The sequence below is a fragment of the Saccopteryx bilineata genome, chromosome 5 (assembly GCF_036850765.1).
Source record: "Saccopteryx bilineata isolate mSacBil1 chromosome 5, mSacBil1_pri_phased_curated, whole genome shotgun sequence".
In the NCBI taxonomy this organism is placed as follows: domain Eukaryota; kingdom Metazoa; phylum Chordata; class Mammalia; order Chiroptera; family Emballonuridae; genus Saccopteryx; species Saccopteryx bilineata.
The window spans coordinates 157,319,211-157,341,759 of record NC_089494.1 but is presented as its reverse complement, the minus strand read 5'-3'; the positions used below and the strand labels follow the sequence as shown (position 1 = coordinate 157,341,759).

The 22,549-nt window shown below is 40.1% G+C and overlaps 2 protein-coding genes across 3 annotated transcripts in view; one reads left to right on the top strand and one right to left on the bottom strand.

Moving 5' to 3' along the window:
• PTER (phosphotriesterase related) overlaps nt 1–11,307 on the top strand; it is a 74,288-nt gene extending 62,981 nt beyond the window's left edge. For both annotated transcript variants that reach the window (XM_066280317.1, XM_066280318.1), the window contains 2 exons: nt 5,427–5,567; nt 10,840–11,307. In XM_066280317.1, the coding sequence (XP_066136414.1) occupies nt 5,427–5,567; nt 10,840–11,050 (352 nt within the window). In that variant the 3' untranslated portion in view covers nt 11,051–11,307. The remainder of the gene's footprint in view (nt 1–5,426; nt 5,568–10,839) is intronic.
• A 580-nt stretch (nt 11,308–11,887) lies between these two features.
• C1QL3 (complement C1q like 3) lies at nt 11,888–21,691 on the bottom strand. Its single transcript, XM_066280319.1, has 2 exons — nt 20,163–21,691; nt 11,888–14,479 (listed from the first exon to the last, which is right to left on the bottom strand). Exons 1-2 carry the CDS (start codon nt 20,748–20,750, stop codon nt 14,300–14,302), a joined length of 768 nt encoding a protein of 255 aa, XP_066136416.1. The 5' UTR covers nt 20,751–21,691; the 3' UTR covers nt 11,888–14,299.
• Between the last annotated feature and the right edge of the window lie 858 nt (nt 21,692–22,549).

The window sequence follows — 22,549 nt, the reverse complement described above, 5'->3', positions numbered from 1 at the left end:
CTTTGTCCAGTGTAAAATACAGTACTCTGCTGCATCCCACAAGCACCCTACTGACTATTTAGGTCAAAAGGTGAAAAATTCTTACCTTAAAGGCTGGAGAATATTGGAATAAGAAAGAATACAGTAATTCATGGATAGAGAATATGCAATGAGCAGACTGGCTGAGGTTGATACCTTCACTAGTATGAGAAGATCACTTCTTCACTAGAGCTTCGAGATCACTGATGCCTGGGAAGGGCAGGCTGTCTGTTTAATCTTTATCTGAAAGACGTCAAGCAGAGTGGATCTTCCCATGACACTATTCTGACATTTGGGGTCATCTTTCCTTCAAGTGAAAAAAAAAGTCACTTGCATAAATGCAACTTCAGTAGCACCTTGACAGTCCCTGGAAGTCATCTGAGTGTCATTACAATGTGGTTAAGTCCCCTTGTTGGACACTCATGGTGCAGATGCTCCAAGATATCTTTGTGATGGGGTGTGTTTCTCCTTAGATGAGTGCTGGTGAGAAGGAAGGGAGCTGCTATGGCGGGCAGACACTGTCCTCACAGAGAGTGCAGCATGGTCTAAGAGCATGGCTTCCAAACACACATGCAATCTGGTGTTTTTCACAACTCCTCAACTTTTCTGAGACTTAGCCTCCTCATCTATAAAATGAGGACAACCATACCTTCCTCATATACTGTTTAAAAGATTAAATGAAATAGGGCTGCTTTAAATACCTGATGATTATTAGGTGTTTATTATTCCTTTTTGTTTGTTTGTTTTGTTTTGTTTTTGTGAGAGATAAAGAGAGAAGGACAGATAGGGACAGACAGGAAGGGCAAGAGATGAGAAGCATCAATTCTTCGTTGCAGCACCTTAGTTGTTCATTGATAGATTTCTCATATGTGCCCTGACTGGGGGGCTCCAGCAGAGTGAGTGACTCCTTGCTCAAGCCAGTGACATTGGGCTCAAGCTAGCAACCATGAGGTCATGTCTATGATCCCTCATTCAAGCCAGCAACTCCATGCTCAAGCTGGTAAGCCCGTGCTCAAGCTGGCGACCTCAGAATTTCGAACCTGGGTCCTCCCTATCCCAAGCCGATACTCTATCTACTGTGCCACTGCCTGGTCAGGCTATTTTTCCTTTTTTTTAGAGAAAGAAAGAGACAGACAGACAGCAGTGTTTATTATCCTTGTTTCACCTACTTATCTTATCTTACCCCTCATTAACATCTAATACCAAATTCTATTTCTTCGGGGCTTTCCAATGAAAAATATGCATGATCGCTCACACTTTTCCCCCCATGGGATTTTGCACTTTAGTAAGGAGAATTTAAATGAATTCATTTCTGAATTTCTACACACTAATATTCAGTTATCCAAATGGTATCATATCATTATGACAGTAAAAAATAATTTACAGATTTGTGTATATATATGTGTACTTATAGACCCCGGATTTTTAATGACAGCAAATTTGTCTGCCTCCTTTTTAACTGCATTTTTCTAATGTTCAAAACATCACCTTATTTGCTTGTCTCCTGAGGAACTATTCTCCCCTAAGCATGGCTATAAAAGTTTTAAGTGTTTCACAAGGGACCATTCCCCCTCAGAATACCACTTCTTTCTATACACTGTTCTACAGCATAAGAATTCCCAGGGGTTAGTCTTGAAACTTACATGTGTAGATGAATCTTATTGAAAATGTTAGTCTTTCTCTAGAAAGGTGTCTCTACCTGTGGGGATACTCTTCAGGTAACATTGATGATATAAGTAGCATTTACATATACAGTGTGTCCGTAAAGTCATGGTGCACTTTTGACCGGTCACAGGAAAGCAACAAAAGACGATAGAAATGTGAAATCTGCACCAAATAAAAGAAAAACTCTCCCAGTTTCATACCTATTCAGTGCAGTTCGATGTGGGCTCACACACAGATTTTTTAGGGCTCCTTAGGTAGCTATCCCGTATAGCCTTTACAGACTCATCACTGACTGATGGCCTAGCAGAATGGGGTTTCTCCACCAAACTGCCAGTTTCCTTCAACTGCTTATCCCACCAAGTAATGTTATTCCTATGTGGTGGCGCTTTGTTATAAATGCGCCAATATTCACGTTGCACTTTGGTCACGGATTCTAATTTAGCAAGCCACAGAACACACTGAACTTTCCTCTGTACCATCCACATCTCAACTGGCATGGCCATGGGCTGCTCCGCTGTATACACGGTGTTACGTCATCATCTGCGCATGCGCACATGCTGCCACATCATCCTACAGAAACTGGGAGGGTTTTCCTTTTATTTGGTGCAGATTTCACATTTCTATCATCTTTTGTTGCATTCCTGTGACCAGTCAAAAGTGCACCATGACTTTACGGGCACACTGTATTTGCCATCGGAAATCTGGATTATCTACATTCCCCATTCCTCTCTTAAATAAAGCTATTGTAAGAGCACACCCAAGGAGATCATTCAGGGCTTCATGGGCCACTGGAAGGCCAGGGCTTTTTCTCTGAGGGAAATGGCAAACATTGGTGGGTTCTGAGCCCACCTGATCTGATCTAGGTGTGGAGATAGACTTGGGTTGCTGTATTTGAGTAGACAGTAGAGCAAAGATAGAAATGAGAGCAGTTGAGAATCTATCACAGAGATCCAGCAAGAGATAACAGTGATTTGAACCAGAAGGGTAATAGGAATGTGGTGACCTGTCTGGATACCGGTCATACTTTGAAGGTTGAGCCAAAAGTCTACCACAATGAGCTAAATGCAGAGTATAAAAGAAACAAAACAGTCAAGGATAATCACAAAGTTTTTGTCCTGAGCACCTGGATGGATGGAGTTGCCATCCACTGAGTGGGGAAAGGGTGGTAGAACAGCTAGTTTAGGGAGGTAGATGAGGGTTTTAGTTCAAGACATATTAAACTTAAGCTGTCCATTAGACATCCAAATGGATAAGACACGCAGGCAATTAGACACACAAGAGTCTAACTTCAGGAGAAAGACTAACCCTTAATATGTGCCCCTTATTATTTGTAAGGGGCTTATTCCTACTAAGAAAGTAAGCAATGATCATGATTAATATTGCTCCTTCTTCATCTTTGACCATGTCATTCAAATTGTCCGAAGTAATTTCAATGGTCAAATCCTGTCTATTATATGTACTGTTACTCTCTGAACTAGCAATTAAATACCTCCATAAGCAATCCTTTCTTACTTTTGGGGTTTATCACCCCCTTTGATAGTAAATTCCCCACATTTCAAGAGCAGTTTGAGGGTACTTTGGGGAGGGATTAAAATTCAAATAAATTAAAACACATGGTGTGCACAGTCAGTACAACTTTGGAAAATGTCTTTTGAGTACAGAATGTTTAGCCAGAGAAGTCACACAGTAAGTATAATAATTAAGAGGGTAGATTATAGCCTTGAAATTGATTTATACTTCAGTATATCACCTTGAATATCTAATATCTCAAGTCCCAGTCCTCTCATCTGTAAAATTGAGACTGATAGGATTGTGGAGAATATTGAATGAGATAATAAATATAAAGCAGTTAGCACAATGCTACACACAGTAAGTTCTTACAATTCTTAGCTATGATGATGATGATAAGCAACTTTACTTTTTGTTTTCCATTGCATCTAAATCTAAAGATTTCTCTATGGCTTTTTATTTACTCTAGACTTTTCATTGAATATATTTCTCAATTTATCACTTAAAATTTACAAAAGTTACTCTCAAGGCATTACGCCAACAGAAGGAGAAAGATGTTAGGAGTAGAAATCAGAGTCTGATCCAGCCTGGTATTGGCACTTCTGTTCTCCTTGACTCCAGCCTGCCTCTCCCCCAACCACCCTAGTACTTGCCCATGTTGGTAATTAACAAACTAAATGCATTGACTCTAAAGGAAAAATACTAAACTTCCCCCTACCTCCTTAAGTTATTTTAGTTCTGTGTGTTTTGTTTTTAAGTGTGGTTCTTTGGGGGAAAACAGAATATGTTTTCTATGGAAAAACCCATATTGTTTTAGGCTAGTAATTTTGGAAGCAAAAGATGGTCTCTATGGAAAAAAGATGGAATAGGAGTAGTATTAATAGGAGATAGCACAGAACTAATAATGCACATTTTATAGTGTGAAGAAAGGCTATTTTAACCTCTCTGCCTAAAACAACACTGTGAACTCTACGTTATGCTAATTGGTGACTAGGATAAAGAGGAGCCGACTCCGATGTGATTGCTCAGAGCGAAAGTCAATAGTGAACTAACTCCCTGAGAGCATCTCAGCACAGCAGAAACCTCCTGCACTCGTGACACCGAGGTTTAATTGGTCCTCCTATGGTTTGGAAGAAAGGCTTTGAAAATACTTCTGACCTCTTAGAAGGAGATTTATAGACATATAATAGTGCTTTAATCCTTGCATCTGGGAGTTGCCAAAGTAATAGTGTATTAGAGTAGATCAAAGCCTAATAAGACTTTCATTGTCTGACATTTCAATTCTTCTCCAGGCTGGTCTTGGATCCTGACCACTCATCAGTTTTTTGTGTCCTTAATTACCTTTACACAATGTCTAATGGGGTATATTTTTCCCTCACATGTTTTTTTTAATATTCATTGTCTTTTGGTAGAATTTGTCTTTATTTCTTTCTTATTCCTCTATGTGCTTGAATTTCTCCCATGGTATTTTACTTGCTATAACCCAAATTCATTGAGTCAGGTACTCTTGCTTCAGACTCTGCTCATCTGTTTACTGCACTTATTTTACATTTTCTCCTTTCCCATTCATTTTCATAGTCTTGCAACACAAAGTAGTGATAGTGTTACTATGATCTCTACTGAATGAGAAGATATCCACAAAACTCAGCATAGCATAATAAATTGTATTTTAAAAATAAGCACTCCGGAACATAAATATCTATGGGAGCATTGCCCCTTGTTAAGAAGTTTCATGATATCCACATAAGCTTTGATATTAATTTTAGAGCCATGTCATGATCTTCACAAGAAACTGATCCTATTATTTTACCTTGGCTTCAGGTTTTACCCAGATTATCATTACTCGCCTGCTTTATGGCGCTTGATGCCAAATTTCCTTTAATAGTGTCCACAGTTCACAGCAGTCTCACTAAGGATTTCCAAACATATATGGACCATAGTCTGAAGACAATTCGGTAGGAAAACTATGCAGTTGTTTTTGAGTATTGGTAACATAATTATAATGTCCATAGTTTCCAACTACCTTAAAAGAGAAAAGTCCCTTTTGGATGGGTAAGTTCTCTTATTTCTGGTAACAAAGTAAACTTACTATTTTAAAGTCACATCAAAAGAGCCAATTCAAAAGTTCTCTTACCTAAACCTTTTTCAGTACATAATGTACTTAAAACTTTTAATCTGTACATGTGGAAAATAGGCTCTCGGTCATAACAATATGTCTGTCTTATTGTCTGTAGGACTATACTTGATAAGAAGGAACTGCTGGAGTTTGCTCAACTTGGCTGCTACTTGGAATATGATCTCTTTGGTACTGAAGTCCTTCATTACCAATTCAACCCGGAAATTGACATGCCCGATGATAATAAAAGAATTAGAAGGTAAATATGATTAAATCTCTCATAGCATTCCCTTTTATCAGCCCTCTTGATTTTCATATCTGGGTGGGTATTAGCAAAGGTTTGGAAAACAGAAGCACACAGAAGCAGAGACTTGCAGATATATCAATGCTGTTTCAGGGAGCAAATCTCTGTATATTATTGCAAGAAGAGGATGAGTCATCCCAAATAGGCAAAAGCTTAGGAGAGCCTTAGAAGTTCGATGCAGAGGGGTAGCTGACAAAAAACACAGGTAACACTCAAGGCCTACCATGACAGTAGAAGAACAAAGCATGTTTTCCTCTTCTTGTCTCTCATGAAGTAAGATATTTCTTTCCCAGGTTGACCTTGCTCAAGTCATAACTTCATACAATTTATAGTATTTTTGAAATGCTTCATTAAAAATACTCACTAAAGAATTATCTGCAACTTAATTCTATAAGTATAATGTCTAATGACCAAACGTCATATAAAATCTAACCTTTCAAAATTGTCTAATATGCAGGAAAGCAAACAGCTGTGCAAGCCAGTCAATGCTATGATTTCTGTTTGGAAACATCTAAGTGCTGCTATCCATTGAGGCTGTTGGAGGAGAGCGTGAAGTTCAGGCTAGAAATTTGATCTGAGATGGAAGTGTAGACACCATTGGTTTGTATGTGATGGTGGAAAGCATGAGGAGAAATAAGATCACTCAGAGAAGAGAATGAGGACAGAGCCCTAGGGAAAACACACGTTTAAGGGGCAAAGGGACAGTCACTCAAGGATGGGTTGGGAAGTTTTCAAAGTGATGAGAATGTGAGGAAAATATGTTCTTATGGAAGTTAGTGGAGAACAATGCTGAAGCAGAAGGACATGAACCCTTGCGATAGGTCGCAGATATAAAGTGAGATAAAGACTGAAGTATCCATTGGCTTTCAGTCAGGAGGTTCTCATTTCACAGTAAGTGCAGTCTTTATAGAAGAGGCTTGAGGAGTGAGTAGGAGGTGAGGGAAAGTGTGAATGGGAGGTTATTCTTTCAAGAAGCTGGGCAGTAAAGGGAGGCAGGAGGCTCGGGAGAAAGCTAGAAAACAAGATAGGACGGAGGGGAGGTTTCACTGGGATTAAGCAGTGTTTGCACAGCTGAGAGCAGGAGCGGAGACAGAGACAGAGAATGCATCCAGGAAGGAAGTAGTGCTTGTGCCACAGGTACGTTATAGAATTTGTGTGAAGTAAAGTATGCAAGGTTTTCAGCTAAATGGGCAGAATATAAAACTGGTCAATTAATGTTAACTTTAAAAAATCTGGAGAGATAGGAGACACAGGGCAAGATTCCTAAGGAGACAAATAGATGGAATTTGGGAGAGAACTAAAAAGTTGTTTGAAAGGATTTATATTTTCTTCATTGAAATGAGGGAAAGTGAACAAGTAATGGGGTGAACACAGATAGCCGTCCTGGTGGAAGAAACAGGAGACTGAAAGCCAACGGCCCCGTATGTTTCCTAGGTGACTGTGACATTCATCTCCTGAGAAAGAAGCAGTGGATTGAGGGCCGGACCTTGTAGAAGAGGCTGTAGGGTGGGGATGGATGTCAAGTGGGTGAGAGAGATACGACATGATGGCGCAAGACCCAGTTGAGGCTGGTGATCGTGACTGTATGACTGCACACTGGCCCCAATGCACACACGATTTTGTGATTATTTTCCCAAAAATGTTTTGTAGTTTGGTAGTAGGACCAACCAAAGAAGCTTTGTGAGTAGAAACAACAACAATAAAAAAAAAGTTAATAGTTTATATATAGTTAATAGATTGAGGATTATAGTTTTGTCAAAAAAAAATGTGGTTGATAGCTAAGGGAACAAGAGAGGGGTTGAGATGAGGATCAGGTGGTCCAAGCTGGAGATAATAAAGCACAGAGAGGAAAGGGTGATACAGAGTAAGGGCAAGTAACTGGAGGCTTTTAATGAAATAGGTGAATATATGTGGAAGAAGAAGATGAGTGAGAAACTAGAAAGAGTGACTGGTGTCCAGAGTAGGAAACTAAAGATTGAGATTCCAGAGAGGAAGTAGTTCTCCATGATTACAAGGACCAGAACATGGTTACAAGCGTAGAAAACTGGTTGGAATGGAAGTAAGCAAAATTGGAGTAGCGATGTGATGACCAGTAACTGTGAGATTCCAGTAGCAATAGTTAACCATATGCACACTGGGGCTGAGGAGAAAGATCTTGAACCTGTGGCCACAGTTGAGCAGCCTTAGGATCCTTCCCCAGGGCAGTTCGCCTTTATATCTGTGTGCCTCTCTTCTGCCCCTGCAGATTCCTCCTCAATGGCCTCATTTATAGTAACATATGCTTCAAGGGTAGTGTCATTGAAGAGAGCTAGTTGATCAATGTTACACTGGTTAGGTAAACATGAAGGGGCTCAGTTCTACATAAGCGTACTGCTTTGACTGTCCTGACCAATGGAGCTAAGTTTATTCTTTTTTTAAAGAGATTTATTGTTTCATTTTTGTCTATTTTGTTTTATGTTTTTAATTTACTGGCCCAAGAGCATCATTCAATATTGGCAAACAGGTTTCCTGAGGGCCCTACTAGCTTGTGCCATACTCAGAGGTGAATATTACCTGGAATTGAAAATGGGGTGATGTGGTAGGTTTTCATCATCTTTCATGATCTCAAAACCATGACTTTCTGATGAATGTGCTCAACACATCTTTACAGTTCATCTTTGGAGTAGGAAGTCAGTCTTAGGACCTGCTTCCTTTTGCAGCCCTCTGCCTTCCAGGAGGCTCATAGACCTTCTGGAATAAGAGGCAGAGAGCTGCAGAGGGGCCCAGGATGGAGATGGGGGAAAGGATGACCAACAGCTCTCCCAGGGTGCCATCTTAGCTCCTTTTGGCTATTAAATAGAGAATAAGAACTTTCTTTGGTCAGCTTTCATTGTGTCAAATGTAAACATTTTGGATGTATGAAAATACATCAAAAATTATATGTCGGTGTGTGTGTGTTTATGTATCTTTATAGATGCATGTGTGTATGTATACTTAATCTTCCTTAAATTACAACCACACGTTAGGTCACTGACTCAAGTACAGCCCATGGTAATTACTAAATGAACTTTAGGATTGTATGTGCCCAGTACCCTTGTCCCCTACCTCTTGGGCACTTAATTTTCATCATTTATTTGCATCATTATTCTGAGCCTTAGTACTTGTAAAGATCTGAAATGCAAGAACAGAGAAGCACGCTTCTGCCTACCTCTAGTTTTCAGCACCGGAAATTCTAACACCTGTTTTCAATTTTATGCTCCATTTCTCAAATCTTATTATATCTCTGTCTTTCCACACATTGTAGTCTCTCTCTAATATTTGTTTGCAAAACACTAACTCATTTGTATTTCTATAATTAGTGTGAATTTTTGTCTTTTCGTCTGTAGTGGTTCATTCCTTCTGGTGGCGTCTCTAGAACTACCGTTCTTCCACACTATGGCACAGCAGGAGAGATGACCTCATTTCAGGAATGACCAGGCAGTTCTCTTGATGGAATATAATTATGTTCTAGAGCCATAACATTATCTTTCTCATGGGATAACTAGTCTCCAGATTCTTGACTTAATGAATTCTTAGGCTTCCTATTCTCAAACGAGTATCTTATCCATTACATTCTTCCCTCAATACTTACAATTCAGCGAGTTTGCGTTGCAGAGTCCAACACAAGTCCTCCGACCTATAGGAATGTGTTTATTCATACAATATACCTCTGTAGTAATAAGATACCACTTTTTTCCCCTCAAAGAAAAGAGACAAAAACTTAGGGACATGCTCAGAAAATATGAGGAAAGAATACCCTAAAATTTCCTGCAATGTGATATTCTTTCTTCAGCTACAGATCAAAGGTTGTCACACCAAGTTTCAGCATTGTGTATTATGTGTGTCAACTCTTTCTCTTTTTCACAACTGAGGTATAATTCTCTTAGATGATTTCCTTGAAGAGAGTTTATTCCAAAAGTAACATCAGAACTTTAGGACAAGACATAAATATTAAAGAGGCAAAGAACTGAGGAGTCACCATTTGCATTTCATGTACTTATAGGACATGCATGGGGTACATGTGACATGAATGCCAAGTTCTAGACAAAATGACCAGGTTGAATCCCCTTCTTCTCCAGCCTGTGTATCCCTTTGACCTGTGAACACAAGATTTAATCTTCAACTGTAATTTATTTTAAAAATGTATTTTCTTAGAGTGCAGGGCTTTGTGCTTGAGTGTTTAGTGTAGTGCCCTATATTTTGCTTACTGTAGTAGATGTTAAATATGACTCATGCACTATCATGTGAAGAAATGTGATTAAAACAGAGAGAATACCTAAATTCATTTGGGAATCTAGAGACTGACAAGCCTATCTAGCAAATGCCAGAGAAGAGCCACTCTCCAAGTTGCATCCTCTGCCATCAGAGACCCATGGAAGTCATGACAGACACTGCCCAGAATCCAGACACGTACAGATGGTGGCTGTCAGGAGGTGACTCACACTGCAGATTACAGCATTTAACAAAGCAGAGAGAATTAAGTGTTTAGACAATAGCCAGGAATTCTTTCTATAGTCAACTGACTATAACATTTAAAGGAATAGCTCATTACGTAGGAGCATTCTTGTTGAAATGAAAAGAAGATAGAGTAAATTTATATTGGTCAATTTAAGCCAGTACTCTAAGACAAAGTCAAAATTCCATAGACTTCAATGGGACAAATGCTGAAACACAGAAGTACTGTTGCTGACCTTTTAAAAATGCCCTTCACTTCCAAACCAACTGATAATACTCTCAGAATGTTTCACTTATATGAAGATTTCTTTTGTTTCCCTATTTTAATCACGAATACTCATTAATGTAATTTGCAAGAAAAAAAGGAGAGAGATTGAGATCTGACAAACAGGCCCACGAAGAGAGGCATTTTAGAGCGGAGAACCAGCTACACACACAGGACAAAGTTCTTTAGTGAAATACGAAAGTGGCTGTTCATTCAATCTGGCACCTCCTATCAGACGCTGTCTTTAATGCAGTATTGCCAGGCATTGTCATAAATATCACAGGCTAGAAATGTCTGGGTTATGGAATAAGGATCATGTCTCTACCACAATGCAGCAATATTTTTTATCATCACCACACAATATTTATTAAAGGTCTCCTGGTACACATACCACAGGGGAAGGTGGGATCTCTACGACAAGTGCAAGAGGTTTCTAAGTGAAAACTGTGTGAGACAGATGCCATGTAATGAGTTAACATTGTTTCACAGGGTGCGTCTTCTGGTGGATGAGGGCTATGAAGATCGAATTCTGATGGCCCATGACATACACACAAAACACCGGCTGATGAAATATGGAGGTCACGGCTATTCTCATATACTCACCAACATTGTCCCTAAAATGGTGCTCAGAGGTATCACTGAGAGTGCACTTGACAAGATACTAATAAAGAACCCTCAGCATTGGCTAACTTTCAAATAAGATAGTTATATACCCACCACCTTTAATGTAAAGCTCAGAGAGAACATTTAGTGATTCAAACCCACTGGAAGATATTAATTAATCAGAGCTACATAGGGCTAATGAGGGATCACTTATTTCTTATGAGAATTAGAAGCATTTTGCCTTCTTCAAAGCTGGCTGTTAACATCTGCACCTGCAGGGGGTCACCAAACTTTGTTGAGCCCCTATTGTTTTGCCTTAACAAAATAAATTCAGAAGTAATTACATCCAAACAATGATTTACAGTCTAAATCCCTTGAATGAAGGTCTTTGTTTTGTTTTCTTAACCTACCAGTTCCCCTACTTGAGAATTTAAAGTGTTTTTAGTTAAATTACCCTCTTCTAGAAGAATGCAATGTTTCTTGTAATATTGATGATCCTACTAATTTCTCTGCTGTTCATTAATTAATGCTTAATGAATAAAATGACACTTTATGATAGCTTCTTTGGTAGAGAAGTTACATTTTGATATTTTTTTCAGTGGATACTGTAAAGACAATTACCAATTTAAAATGATAACAATATTGTGGAAGGTGAATTATATGCTGGCCCGCAGCTATACTTAAACTAAACTGTTTCCTGTGGCTTTCTGGAATCAATTTTTGCTGTAAATTTTGTTGTATTTTGAAAAAAATCGTATAAGGGGGCATGAACACATAACATAATACTGAATTATAAAAATTCAATCATAAAAGTCAGAATATATTACATAATATAGTTTAATGAATCATTACATTTATAACAAAGGCCACAATTTAATTAATTAATAATGTATAATGCAACAAAAAAAAGAAATGTTTGCCATATATATATATTCCCTTTATTTCCTTTGCCTTTTTTTTTGTTTTTCCTTGGGCCTAAATAGAGAAAATAATGCTTATTTATCTGAAGGAAAGGTCAGATCTATTAGAAATGACAGTCTGATTCTACAGCCTACACTTTAAAAGGTACTCAGCCTTGATGTTTTATGTAAATAAAGCCTTTTTAAAAACTCTTAGTTAAAACTCTTACTTGATGGGAACTGCTGTTTATAAATTCATCTTTTGGTTGAATCCTCAGTATTCTATCTAAAAAATAAATAAAATTTCTCCGAACCCTGTTGCCACTTCCTCTTTGATAAGTGTATATTGTTAAATAAAAATAAAATCTATTGCAACTCCTTTATGAGTAATCTTATATATTAAAAAGGCCAGATAGAATTAGTCATTATTCTTGGTGAATGGGCTATGTTTTTAATCATATAATCATGACAGTTACTCAAACTAAGGCATTTAAACCAAGCAAACAACCCCTTCAGATGGGAACACCGTGCATAACTTTTGGAAAGGTGAGGTTTGCTAAATTAAAGATATTTCTGTGTATCAAAGATGATCAAGCTTTCTGTGTGTTAGAACAGAAAGTACCCAAGCAGAATGAGCTAGAACAACTAATTCCTTTAAATTAAAATGCAAATATCCTTCACCAGTAAAACAAGCAGATTTTTAAATTTCTGTTTTTTGAAATCTACATGTCAGAGAGTCTTCGAGGGCAGCTGAGAGGGGACAGATTTCTCATTGTAATAGTGAATGTTGTCTGATAGAATCTGTCAACATGCATTTTTAATCTTTTTCTTAGTTTTAAAGAGATGGCTTTTGGCAGTGTATTTTAAACAGAGAGAAAGGATTTGCACTCCTCTCAAAAATCTACTTTACTGTTGGCTTCAATCCACCTTAGGAAAAAAGAAAAACTGATAATTCAAGTGCCTATAATTCATAAACATCACCAAGGAGACCCCCTTTGTTGCAGCCATCCTAATGTGAACAGTCTACCACAAAATGCAGTGAAAAGTATTGACTGGCAGAGGGTAATAGAGGAGCCATAGGTTTAATTTACAGACATGTGATGCATAGGGCATTTTAACCTAATACAGTTTAATTTCCTGGATAACTCTTAAAAGAGAAATTATTTTAAATTATTTTGCTATTCCATATATCTTTGTCATCCAAAATATATTTTAATCCAAAATAAGTCAAATAATTTATGTGTTTGTGTGTGTGTGTGCATACACATATATTTTTTCAATTAAATTTTTGAGGCTATACTGGCCACTGTGCCTATGGTCTGAAGCCATATATATATATATATATATATAATATTTCATCTAATATATATGTGTGTGTGTGTGTGTGTGACACACACACACACACACATATAGCAGGTATTTCTATAAAATATATACACTTTGTTGTCATACTGGATATATGTGAAATTATTCATTTTGAAATAACCTCAGGCCATGACTATGGTAAGTAACTATTTGAAAGCCTTACTTAGTGTCCCCACAGTGATGCATGCAGTAGCCCAAATTAAACCTCTGTGCATTGAGTTATGGATAATCTTTTGTTCCAAAGAAGGCAAAAGCCTCAGTCTGATTTAACACCAAAGAGTAAATGTCTCTGACTTTCCAGGTAAATCTTAACACATTCTATTGACAAAATGGACACAGAGGGGATTTTCTAAATACCATACATATTACACATTTTCACACTTACAGGGTAATCCTATGATACAATGTCAATCTCTTTTTTAAAAGACTATTACCAGAAAAGGAGGGAAGAGAAAATTCATTAAAAAAAATGGGAAAACAACCATAGGCTTGGGAATTCCCTCAAATCCAGAAAATTCCAGGTTAAGGCTTGAAGTTGAATCATTCCCAGGTCTAGCTCTAAAGTTCACAAGAGTACAAGGCAAACAATTTCTTTGGGGACAAGCAGCATTATTTCAATTAGACCTTCTCCTGCAGGGTAAAATCATTCCTCCCCACACTATGAATGGACTCCAAGTATCATAATAAGCAGGTACACTCACGAGAACCAAAGCTGACATGGATAAGAGCAGCAGGATCACGGTACACCAAAGTATCATATATATTGAAGAAATAATTCAGTGTCTTAGATTTTTCTATAAAAATTTGTGATCTATATAGGACTTCATTCACATAGACACTAACAATAAGGAGTATTTGCTTTGGCGGTAGTGGATCACACATCTGCTTATCTTGCTTTTAATATTTTTTTTTACACAATGTTTCTGAGAATACAGATGTGAGTCAGGTAGCATTTGAATTCCCCACATATACACAACTGAGGTGCCCCACAACTGGCATTCCCCTGGGATCCTTGATTCATTGATGTTAGCCATACAAATCCAGTGTCCAATCTCAGAATAATAAGCTTAGTTTCTGTATTATCAGTCAGCATAAATGATAAATCCAGAAAATGTGCTGTATTTGTTGTTGTTTCCTCCATGAGCTTTCCCACCATCTAATTTGATGTATACTTCGTCTCCTGGCTCCAAATGAAGAACTACACTGTTGCTGGCATAGTCGTAATTCTGATCAGCGTCTTGGGCAATCGCACTAGCGCGCACCTATGTGAAACAGACAAGAATTAGAATTTGTCAAAGAGAATCTTCAACTTTTCTTTTAGGCTGTCCAGACAGTGTCATAAGCCAACGGGATGCCATAGCACAGAACTGACACAGAAATGTCCACCTGGGCCTTGGAGCTTTATGAGGATATCTTTGTAATTGTTTCAGCTGCGTTATGAGAAAGCAGAAAACAGCGCTTTTGTGAGGGTCCTTTCAACAGTCTTTCCTTACTATATGCTGTAAACAGTGCATGCCAGTGTAGTCTCTTCCTAAATTACTTTTTCTAATTCTCAGCATCTCTCTACCCAATTAATTCTTGAAGTGGAGATAATAGTAGTTTCTTACATTTTAATTTATCCAAATAGCAATAGTTTAACTAGCTGTTTGATGAGTACATAATTTCAATTCAAACATCAGCTGATTCTCACTATTTGTAGAACAGTGAGATCCATAGTAGATACTCAGAGAAATACCACTACTTTAACTCTACCATATATTTTATATGAGGCTTTCAAAATCTAATTCAAGTCAAACCTTTTTTACCAGGAGCTTAACTCATTTAAGCATCTTTGGCTCTATCACCCAACTTTTCAGGGTTTTTTTTTCTATTTGTGCCTTTTCATCACTTAATTGTGACCTGTGCAATTATAGAAATTATGTGATTTCAGCATATCTAAAATTATAGAAAATTTTCATGATATGAAGTCTCTCAAATTTCTAGAAATTTTTGAATGACTTCATTTCGGTGATTCTAAATGTGTGGTTTGCGCTGAAGATGGAGCTTGCTTATAAATCCACTCCTGTTGAGCCTGTGATCTCATTAGTGCGTTGATAGACATTTGCAAACAGTCAGATTGCCTATCATATCAACTAACATGGACATTCTGTCACAGACTCAACTCAAATTAGGCTTCATGTCCATTTAGCTAGATTTGGATTCTGCCTTGGAAAAAAACTTTCAGTAGGCAGGCTTGTATTTGATTTATTTCCGTAAAACATCTACTTTGTGGCTTGTTTCTATTCCAGTATAATGATATTTCTCTGAATAACATAGCAAGTGATTTAGTGGTTTTGTAAACCTGCACTATGTAATAATGCATGACTTGGGGTACAATATGCCAGAATTTATCACTTGGCAAAATGAGGGAAATGAAACATAAGTCAAGAATTTCCATGCATTTCTTTCAAAATGTAAATGATAGGTTTTCAAATGAAATTTTCTTGTGGTATACTCTCACATTAATGCTGTAATGTTAAAAAAAAGGGGGGGGGAGAGAAGGCTCTTTTACACTACTAAACTTGTAAAGCTACCTGGGGAATATTTTTAAATTTTCTTTCTGTATTCATATAGCAAAAGAAGAAACGGTTTACAGGATTTAAAATTTCTTAACACTGAGCTAACTGACAGTAATATAGTAATAACAGTATACCATGCAATTATGCTCAGAAGCACTGACTGAATTAGTGACCAATTTAGTGAGGTGCTCTGTTTTGACCATTAAGTAACAATACAACTTAATGTCATAATATTTTCTAGGAATTAATTATAAGTTTTTAGGACTTGAATGCTTTGATTTATTAATTTCATCTAGTCATTAATTCCCAGGAAAAAGAAAAATCCACAAGGAGAATAATGCTATTATGACCTGATCTTTTTTATGTGTGAATTTTTTAATGGGTGAGAAAAATTAAAATATAAAATACTAACTAGCCATATTAGTAATATATTAATTAATTAACAATCCATAATATACCTCTCAGCTGTTATTATAACCAGACACATTGTATTTACTGCTTTAAGCATTTACTCTATGTTCTATGGGTATTGTGCTTTAACTCTGTTTTCTATATGAAGGCATTTGGAAACCAGGACCCATTAAAATCACTTGATTCAGAGACAATAATATTAGAAATATGTATAATTCAGTTTTTATTCTATAGGGTATAACCACAAACCCATGTAAATATTACCATTTTTATTCAGTAGAGGTAACCACAAAAACCAAAAACCTGTAAAGACAGTAGTGTGATCACACAGACTGGAAGTTACCCTCGTGGTTTTTAGCTTCCATTGTAGGAAAAAAAAAAAAGCCAGTGTGATTGCTTTTTAATGAAAGTGATTCTCTAAGACTTTAATGTCTACTATACTGTAAGACTTTCCCAATTAAATAACTGCCATACTCCAGTGTATTGCATGATTTTAGTATTCCTTCTCACCTGATCCCACTTTAAAGGTATAATGGCACCTAAAATTTCAAGCTCTAGTCTCTAACTCAGTGACTTCAGACAATTCTTAATTTAAGCCATCAAACTATTGAGGAAGGTAATGCATCTAGCCTGGAGGATACTTTCAGGGACCTAAATGTGCAATGATTTTAGCATTTTCTCTGGGAATATGATACATCCTTTCCTTAGCTCAATATACCTATTTCTATCTAAATGTACTCTAAAATCTTTTTATATTATAAATTAAGTATTTATATTCTGCTTGATCTTTAGTGCATGTTTTATGACTCCTAAAAATATAATTAATTTGACATTTTACTAATCTTGGTCATAAATGAACATCAATTGACAAACTATTCACTATTCCCAATATATCACTGGTGCCATAACTAATAAATTCTTAGAGTAAAAATGGCCTCTAATTATTTTATTGTTCTAATCTTGAGCCTCAATTTTTATTATGTGTCTTACTACCGTCGTATTATAGTGATTCCCTTTAAACAGCAATATTTTTTATTCAGGTTTTCTGCTAAAAGTATAGAAGCATATTAAAGCATTTCCTGCTTCTTTATAAAGCTATTTGAGTTCAATTTTTACCTTTAATATGCACTGTCATGGGGCTCTCAACAAATGGTAAGATTAAATTTAGGTTGATGGTTTCATGGGGAATATAAGATTCGTAGTGCTTTTAGTGGCATGTTTGTGAGAATGTAATAGGTTTTGTAGTTTTAGCATTATCATATTAGGGAGGGTTTATCATTAGAGACAATATTTATGGTAACATTTGCTAATTTAATTAATTGCTACTGATGTTCTCATAATTTCATTTTCATTGTACTTTTGTGGATTCATAAACAAAAGGTTAAGTGGCGCATCAGGTTAATTTACTGGCCTTTGATGTTTCCATCTGTGATCCTGCATTAACACAAAGCGTAAATAAAATGTTTCTCATATGGTAATGGTCTAGAGACATTCCTCTATTCTAGAATGAACTATATTTTTAGTGCAATTTTTGTTTATTTCTAATCCACTTAATCCACAGAACATTACACTGATGTGGATCTCTGAGTTTCTGTTTTATGAAAACAAATTAGATCAGCTCAGAGGGGAAACTGCCATTCTAAGAAGTGATCAGACAAGGGCATAATTGAAAATCAAGGATAAACTATTCAATATTAATAAAGATGTTATAGGATTTCTCATCTACAACTCTGTATAGACCAGACTTTGCAAAATACTTTTATTCTGGAAATAAAATTACTTAACAGTAATATTGCAATAACCATTTTCCAGAATAGCCCATGGTGAACTCAAAAATAAATTGTTCACTACTTCATATATTTTTCTGAATTACTTGTTGCACACCTTTGCAGAAAAGGAGCTTAATAATGCCAATGGAAAGCATTATACACTTAAGGTCACCTGTTTCACCTTGTTCTTTTTTCAAGACCCATCAAACCAGCAAAGAATGTACATGGTAGGGTGATAATACAAAGAAGCATTCTATATGCCAAACAATAAAATACTTTGTAGAATGGTTTTCTTGGAATCAGTGTAACATACCTGGGCTCACCAGTTTAAATATCAATATTTAAAGTAATTTAACTATATTGTTTCCTGGTTTTTCATGCAATTGCAATTTCCAGATATTTAAAGATGTGAGCACTTTTATACTCTGGCTGATTAAACTTGAATCTTATTCCTTTGTACTGAATACCTCTAAAAACAATCTCTTTAGCATGATAATATTTCCCAGACTCACCCCTTGAGTCAGAAGATAGCCAATTTGCAAATAAATGGGTGCCTCCTCTCTGCCTGCTGAGGGGCTGCTCAGGACTCCTTTTGTAAGGGTGACACAATAGCTCTACGTGCAGTGAGTCATAACCTTTTTAGCCATTTACCTATAACTATCCCACGGTTCTGCAAATAATTTTTATTTACCTTAATATTATTTTCATGCATAATAATGATAATTTACAACCCTATCAGTGCCTCCTGGTGGCCATTATTTCTCTTTTTGTTCAACGGAGTTCAGAGTCCTGAGGGCCCTTTAAACTGTTCACATCTAAATTCCCTCAGAGGTGAGGGTTGGTAGGCAGTGGGAAGAATAGGACTTTTTTGTCCTGTTTCTTACACATTTAGGATACTTATCTTTCCTTTCTGAAACAATTCTGACACTGAATTAAGTTTTTGTAAGAAATCCAGCTTCAATGTTGCTTAATAGAAACACCTGGATTATAGATTAAAAGGTCTGGTTTCAAGGAGCGGGTGACCAAGCTCCATAGACCTTGCTAAATCAAAATTGACCATGTCAGGTTCATGGGCCATTCACTGTGCCAACCAAACCAAGTTACAGCACAAGAACTCTTTCTAGACTGCTGGCTGCAAGGCCTCACCCCCAGCAAGCTCAGGTTCAGCATGTGCAGAGGGTCTGTTTACACTTTCAGGCAGTTATAAATATTATTTTTCTCTTCTGACTAAAAGATAAGATACACTTTGGTTTTGCAATGACCGCGAATTTCTGAAGCAACTGGGAAAGTTGCCCCAGTAGAAAACTGCAGCCATGTGGTCCTTGTGGCAGCGCCAACCAGCTCAGGAGAGCAAGTCCTGCTTGCCATGGCTAATCTGAGGCTATTGCACAGTCAAGGCCAAGGCCGCTGCCCATGTGAGTTCGAAGACTGGGTCTGGAACGACCTTCAGGCAGGTGCCTTGGGGCTGCTCCGCTCTTGTCCTTAGTACCATCTGCCTGTTCGTCCTGGGACCAACTCCCAGGAAGTGGAATCTGGATTCTGTGTTGGTGAGCCTGTTTTATGGTGTAAACCCGCGAGTCTCAACTTTTCCTTCTGTTATCAGCATTCATTACCTTTTCTCCTTCTCCTTGGCTGACAACTAAACTAGATTTTGTGTATTGAATTTAACTATAAGCGAGTTTCCCCGTCTGGGACGCAACCGCGGATCTCAGGGGCCCGTTTTAACTCGCTCGGTCGGGACCCTTCTTTCTCCCTCGGCCCTCGTCCTTCTTCCCCGGGTTTGGGTTTGTCGCCCTGGCATGCCCATTCTGGACTCCCCTAACCCTCCTATTCCCGCCAAAGCCTGAGAGCAACGACCTTGTGGTGCTGAGAATCCCAGAGCCCGGGGTCGCTCACTGTTGCTCCGGGACTCCCCAGCTCACAGCTGTGCTTCCCGCCCCTCGAGGGTCGCGCTCCTGTGCGTAAGCACCGACTGCAAGTCCTAGCGCGGAACGACCCTCTCAGGGCCACTGGGAGCCCCTTTGGCTTACGACACCCCCCCCCCAATCCCCAGAATGGAAGAGCGCACTCCCTCGTGTTGCCCCCCGGAACCCGGAGGTGCGGCGCCGTTCCCCCGCGGACTCCCACCCGTCCCCGGGGTCTCCTTCCTCTCGCCCGCACCTTCCCGCGCTCCTTCCCCGCCCTCCCCGCTGCCGGCCCGCGCTCACCTGGTTGTTTTTGCAGAGATCAGCCCACATGCTGGTGCCGTCCCCTCCGCGCATCAGGACGTGGTAGGTGAAGAAATAGATTCCCGGAATAGAGCAGGTGAACTTGCCGGTAGTGGGGTCGTAGTGGTTACCGAGGTTGGTGACTACGTCGTCGAACTTGAGCACCTCGTAGCCTTCGTGCTGCCGCTTGAGGCCGGCGTAGAAGGCAATCTTGGGCACCGTGCTGTAGGTGGCCGCGCTGATGGCCCCGGCCGCGTTCAGACCGGGGGCCCCGGGCGGCCCCGGCAGGCCTTGGCGGCCCGGCTCGCCCTTCTCTCCGGGCGGGCCCACAGGGCCCGGTGGCCCAGGCTCGCCCGGGGGCCCACGCGGGCCCGCCTTCCCGGGCCTGCCGGCCTCGCCTTTGGGGCCCTGGATGAAGGTGGGCAGGGACTGCATGAGGCCGCGGTCGGGCGTGGCGGCCGTGCTGGGCGCCTTGGTGCCCCCGTAGGGGTCGCAGACCATGCGGCAGGTGCCCAGCATCTCGTAGTGCGCCGACGTGCCGGCCGAGCTCACCAGCACCGGGATGAGGATGACCAGCAGCAGCACCATCACCACCCCCAGCGCCCCGGCGGCGATCAGGCGCCTCCTGCTGCCCACCAGCCGGCTCAGCGCGGGGCGATCCTCTTGTCTGCTTTTGGACAAAATTTTGAAGGTTGGGCGGGGACCTCTTCAGAGCCGAAAACAACCCCCTGCGAACCCCAACTCCCCTGGGCGGGCGGGCGCCGGCCGCTCCGAGGCTGCTCCCGCGCCCCCCGCTGAGGCTGCGGCCGGGGAGGGAGCTCGGACGCCCGTGGACTTGAGCCGAGGTCCCGAGCTGGGGGGTGGGTGGGGGAGGGGTGCGCGGCGCGCCCTCTCGCCGCCCTCGAGCCCCTTCGCACCTGTGGCTGCGACGCTCCGGCCGGCCACCTGCCACTGGCGGGCGGAGCCGGCGCTGCCTCTTGCTCTAGCCGGGACCGCTCACACTTTTATGCCACTGCTTGCGATCGACTTTTGCAGACTGCGCCAGTTCGCACCAACTTTCCCTCTGAAGTTGCCTTTTTTTCTGCCTCCTTCTCTTTTTTCACTCGCTCTGTTCGCTCTTCCCCTGCCTTTTTTTTCTTCTTCTTCCTTTGCAACCACCACAACTCTAATAGACGCGCATCCCCAAAGACCCGCGCAGGGCGCGCCTCCCGGGGTGCGCGGAAGAGCGGGCGCGTCGCTCAGCGAGCCTCGGGGCTGGAGCCGAGGAGCTAAAGAGAAGCCGCGGCGAGTGCCTCCCGGCCGGGAGCCGAGCGACGGAGAGGCTGAACGTAGACTTCTGCCTGGGCACCACCTGCCAGCAGAAGAGGAGGCTGGAAACGCGCGCCGGAGCAATTTATAGGCACCCAAGGCTCAGAGGAAGGGGAGCCGCTTTGGCATCTCATTGCAGCATCTGCTCTGCTCATCCCACTCAGGGAGAGTTTGGCATTACTCTGACAATGTGGGATTTTTTTTTCGGCCTCTCCCCTCCTCCCCTCTCCGCACATGGATGAACAGTGAGATCCTGAATACTCTGTTGTTGAACCCAGACGATGGCAGCGCTCTCGCTGGGCATACGTGGGCGGAGGGAGACAGACGTGCAATAGCTTTCAGAACTCAGGGGTCACACCTAAGCCCCTTGTGTCACCACTGCCAGCAGGCCCAGGTGGAGGGTGGAGGAGAAGGTTGAAAGGAGTGTGGCTTGGCTGACAATATTTCTTTACAGGCTCACCCACAATCAGTGCTTCAGGTGTTTTTCAAAATGCTACTTTTAATATAAGAAGGGCCCTTTAGAATTTTCCACATGGTAGATGTGTCTTTTTATAACCTTATGGTTTTCCTTGCCAACCTCTAAAATGAAGTACTACGTCACCCAGAGAACAGTAAGGTGCGCTGAAAAGCCAAAGGACAATTCTGAATGATTTTAAGTGAACATGCCCACCACATAAAGGGGGAGAGGTTGTTCCTTTTTACAAATGTTGCAGATGGTGAATGTCTACATATATACTTTACTTGCAGGCTTACAGTTCTGGCAACCTGTCAGGAGATACAACCATTGGACCTGAAGCTGCATTTACTTAAGGGTGCTACATGCAAGAGAAATTATCACTGTCAAAATGCCTTCAGAAAGTCTTAAGATAAAGCAAGCAGCATTTACCCAAGTACTGGGCAAGATCTTTTCATAAGATATGAAAGGAGGCCTTTAAAGCTCCGTAGCACATTTCCTGCCTGTCCATTGGGGGATGGGAAAAATAGAAAAAATAGGAGAAAGATGAGCCCTATTTGCCTTGGGAGAACAGGAGAAGGAACAGTCCGGATTTATAATATAAATGGAAAGCCCCCAGAGTAGA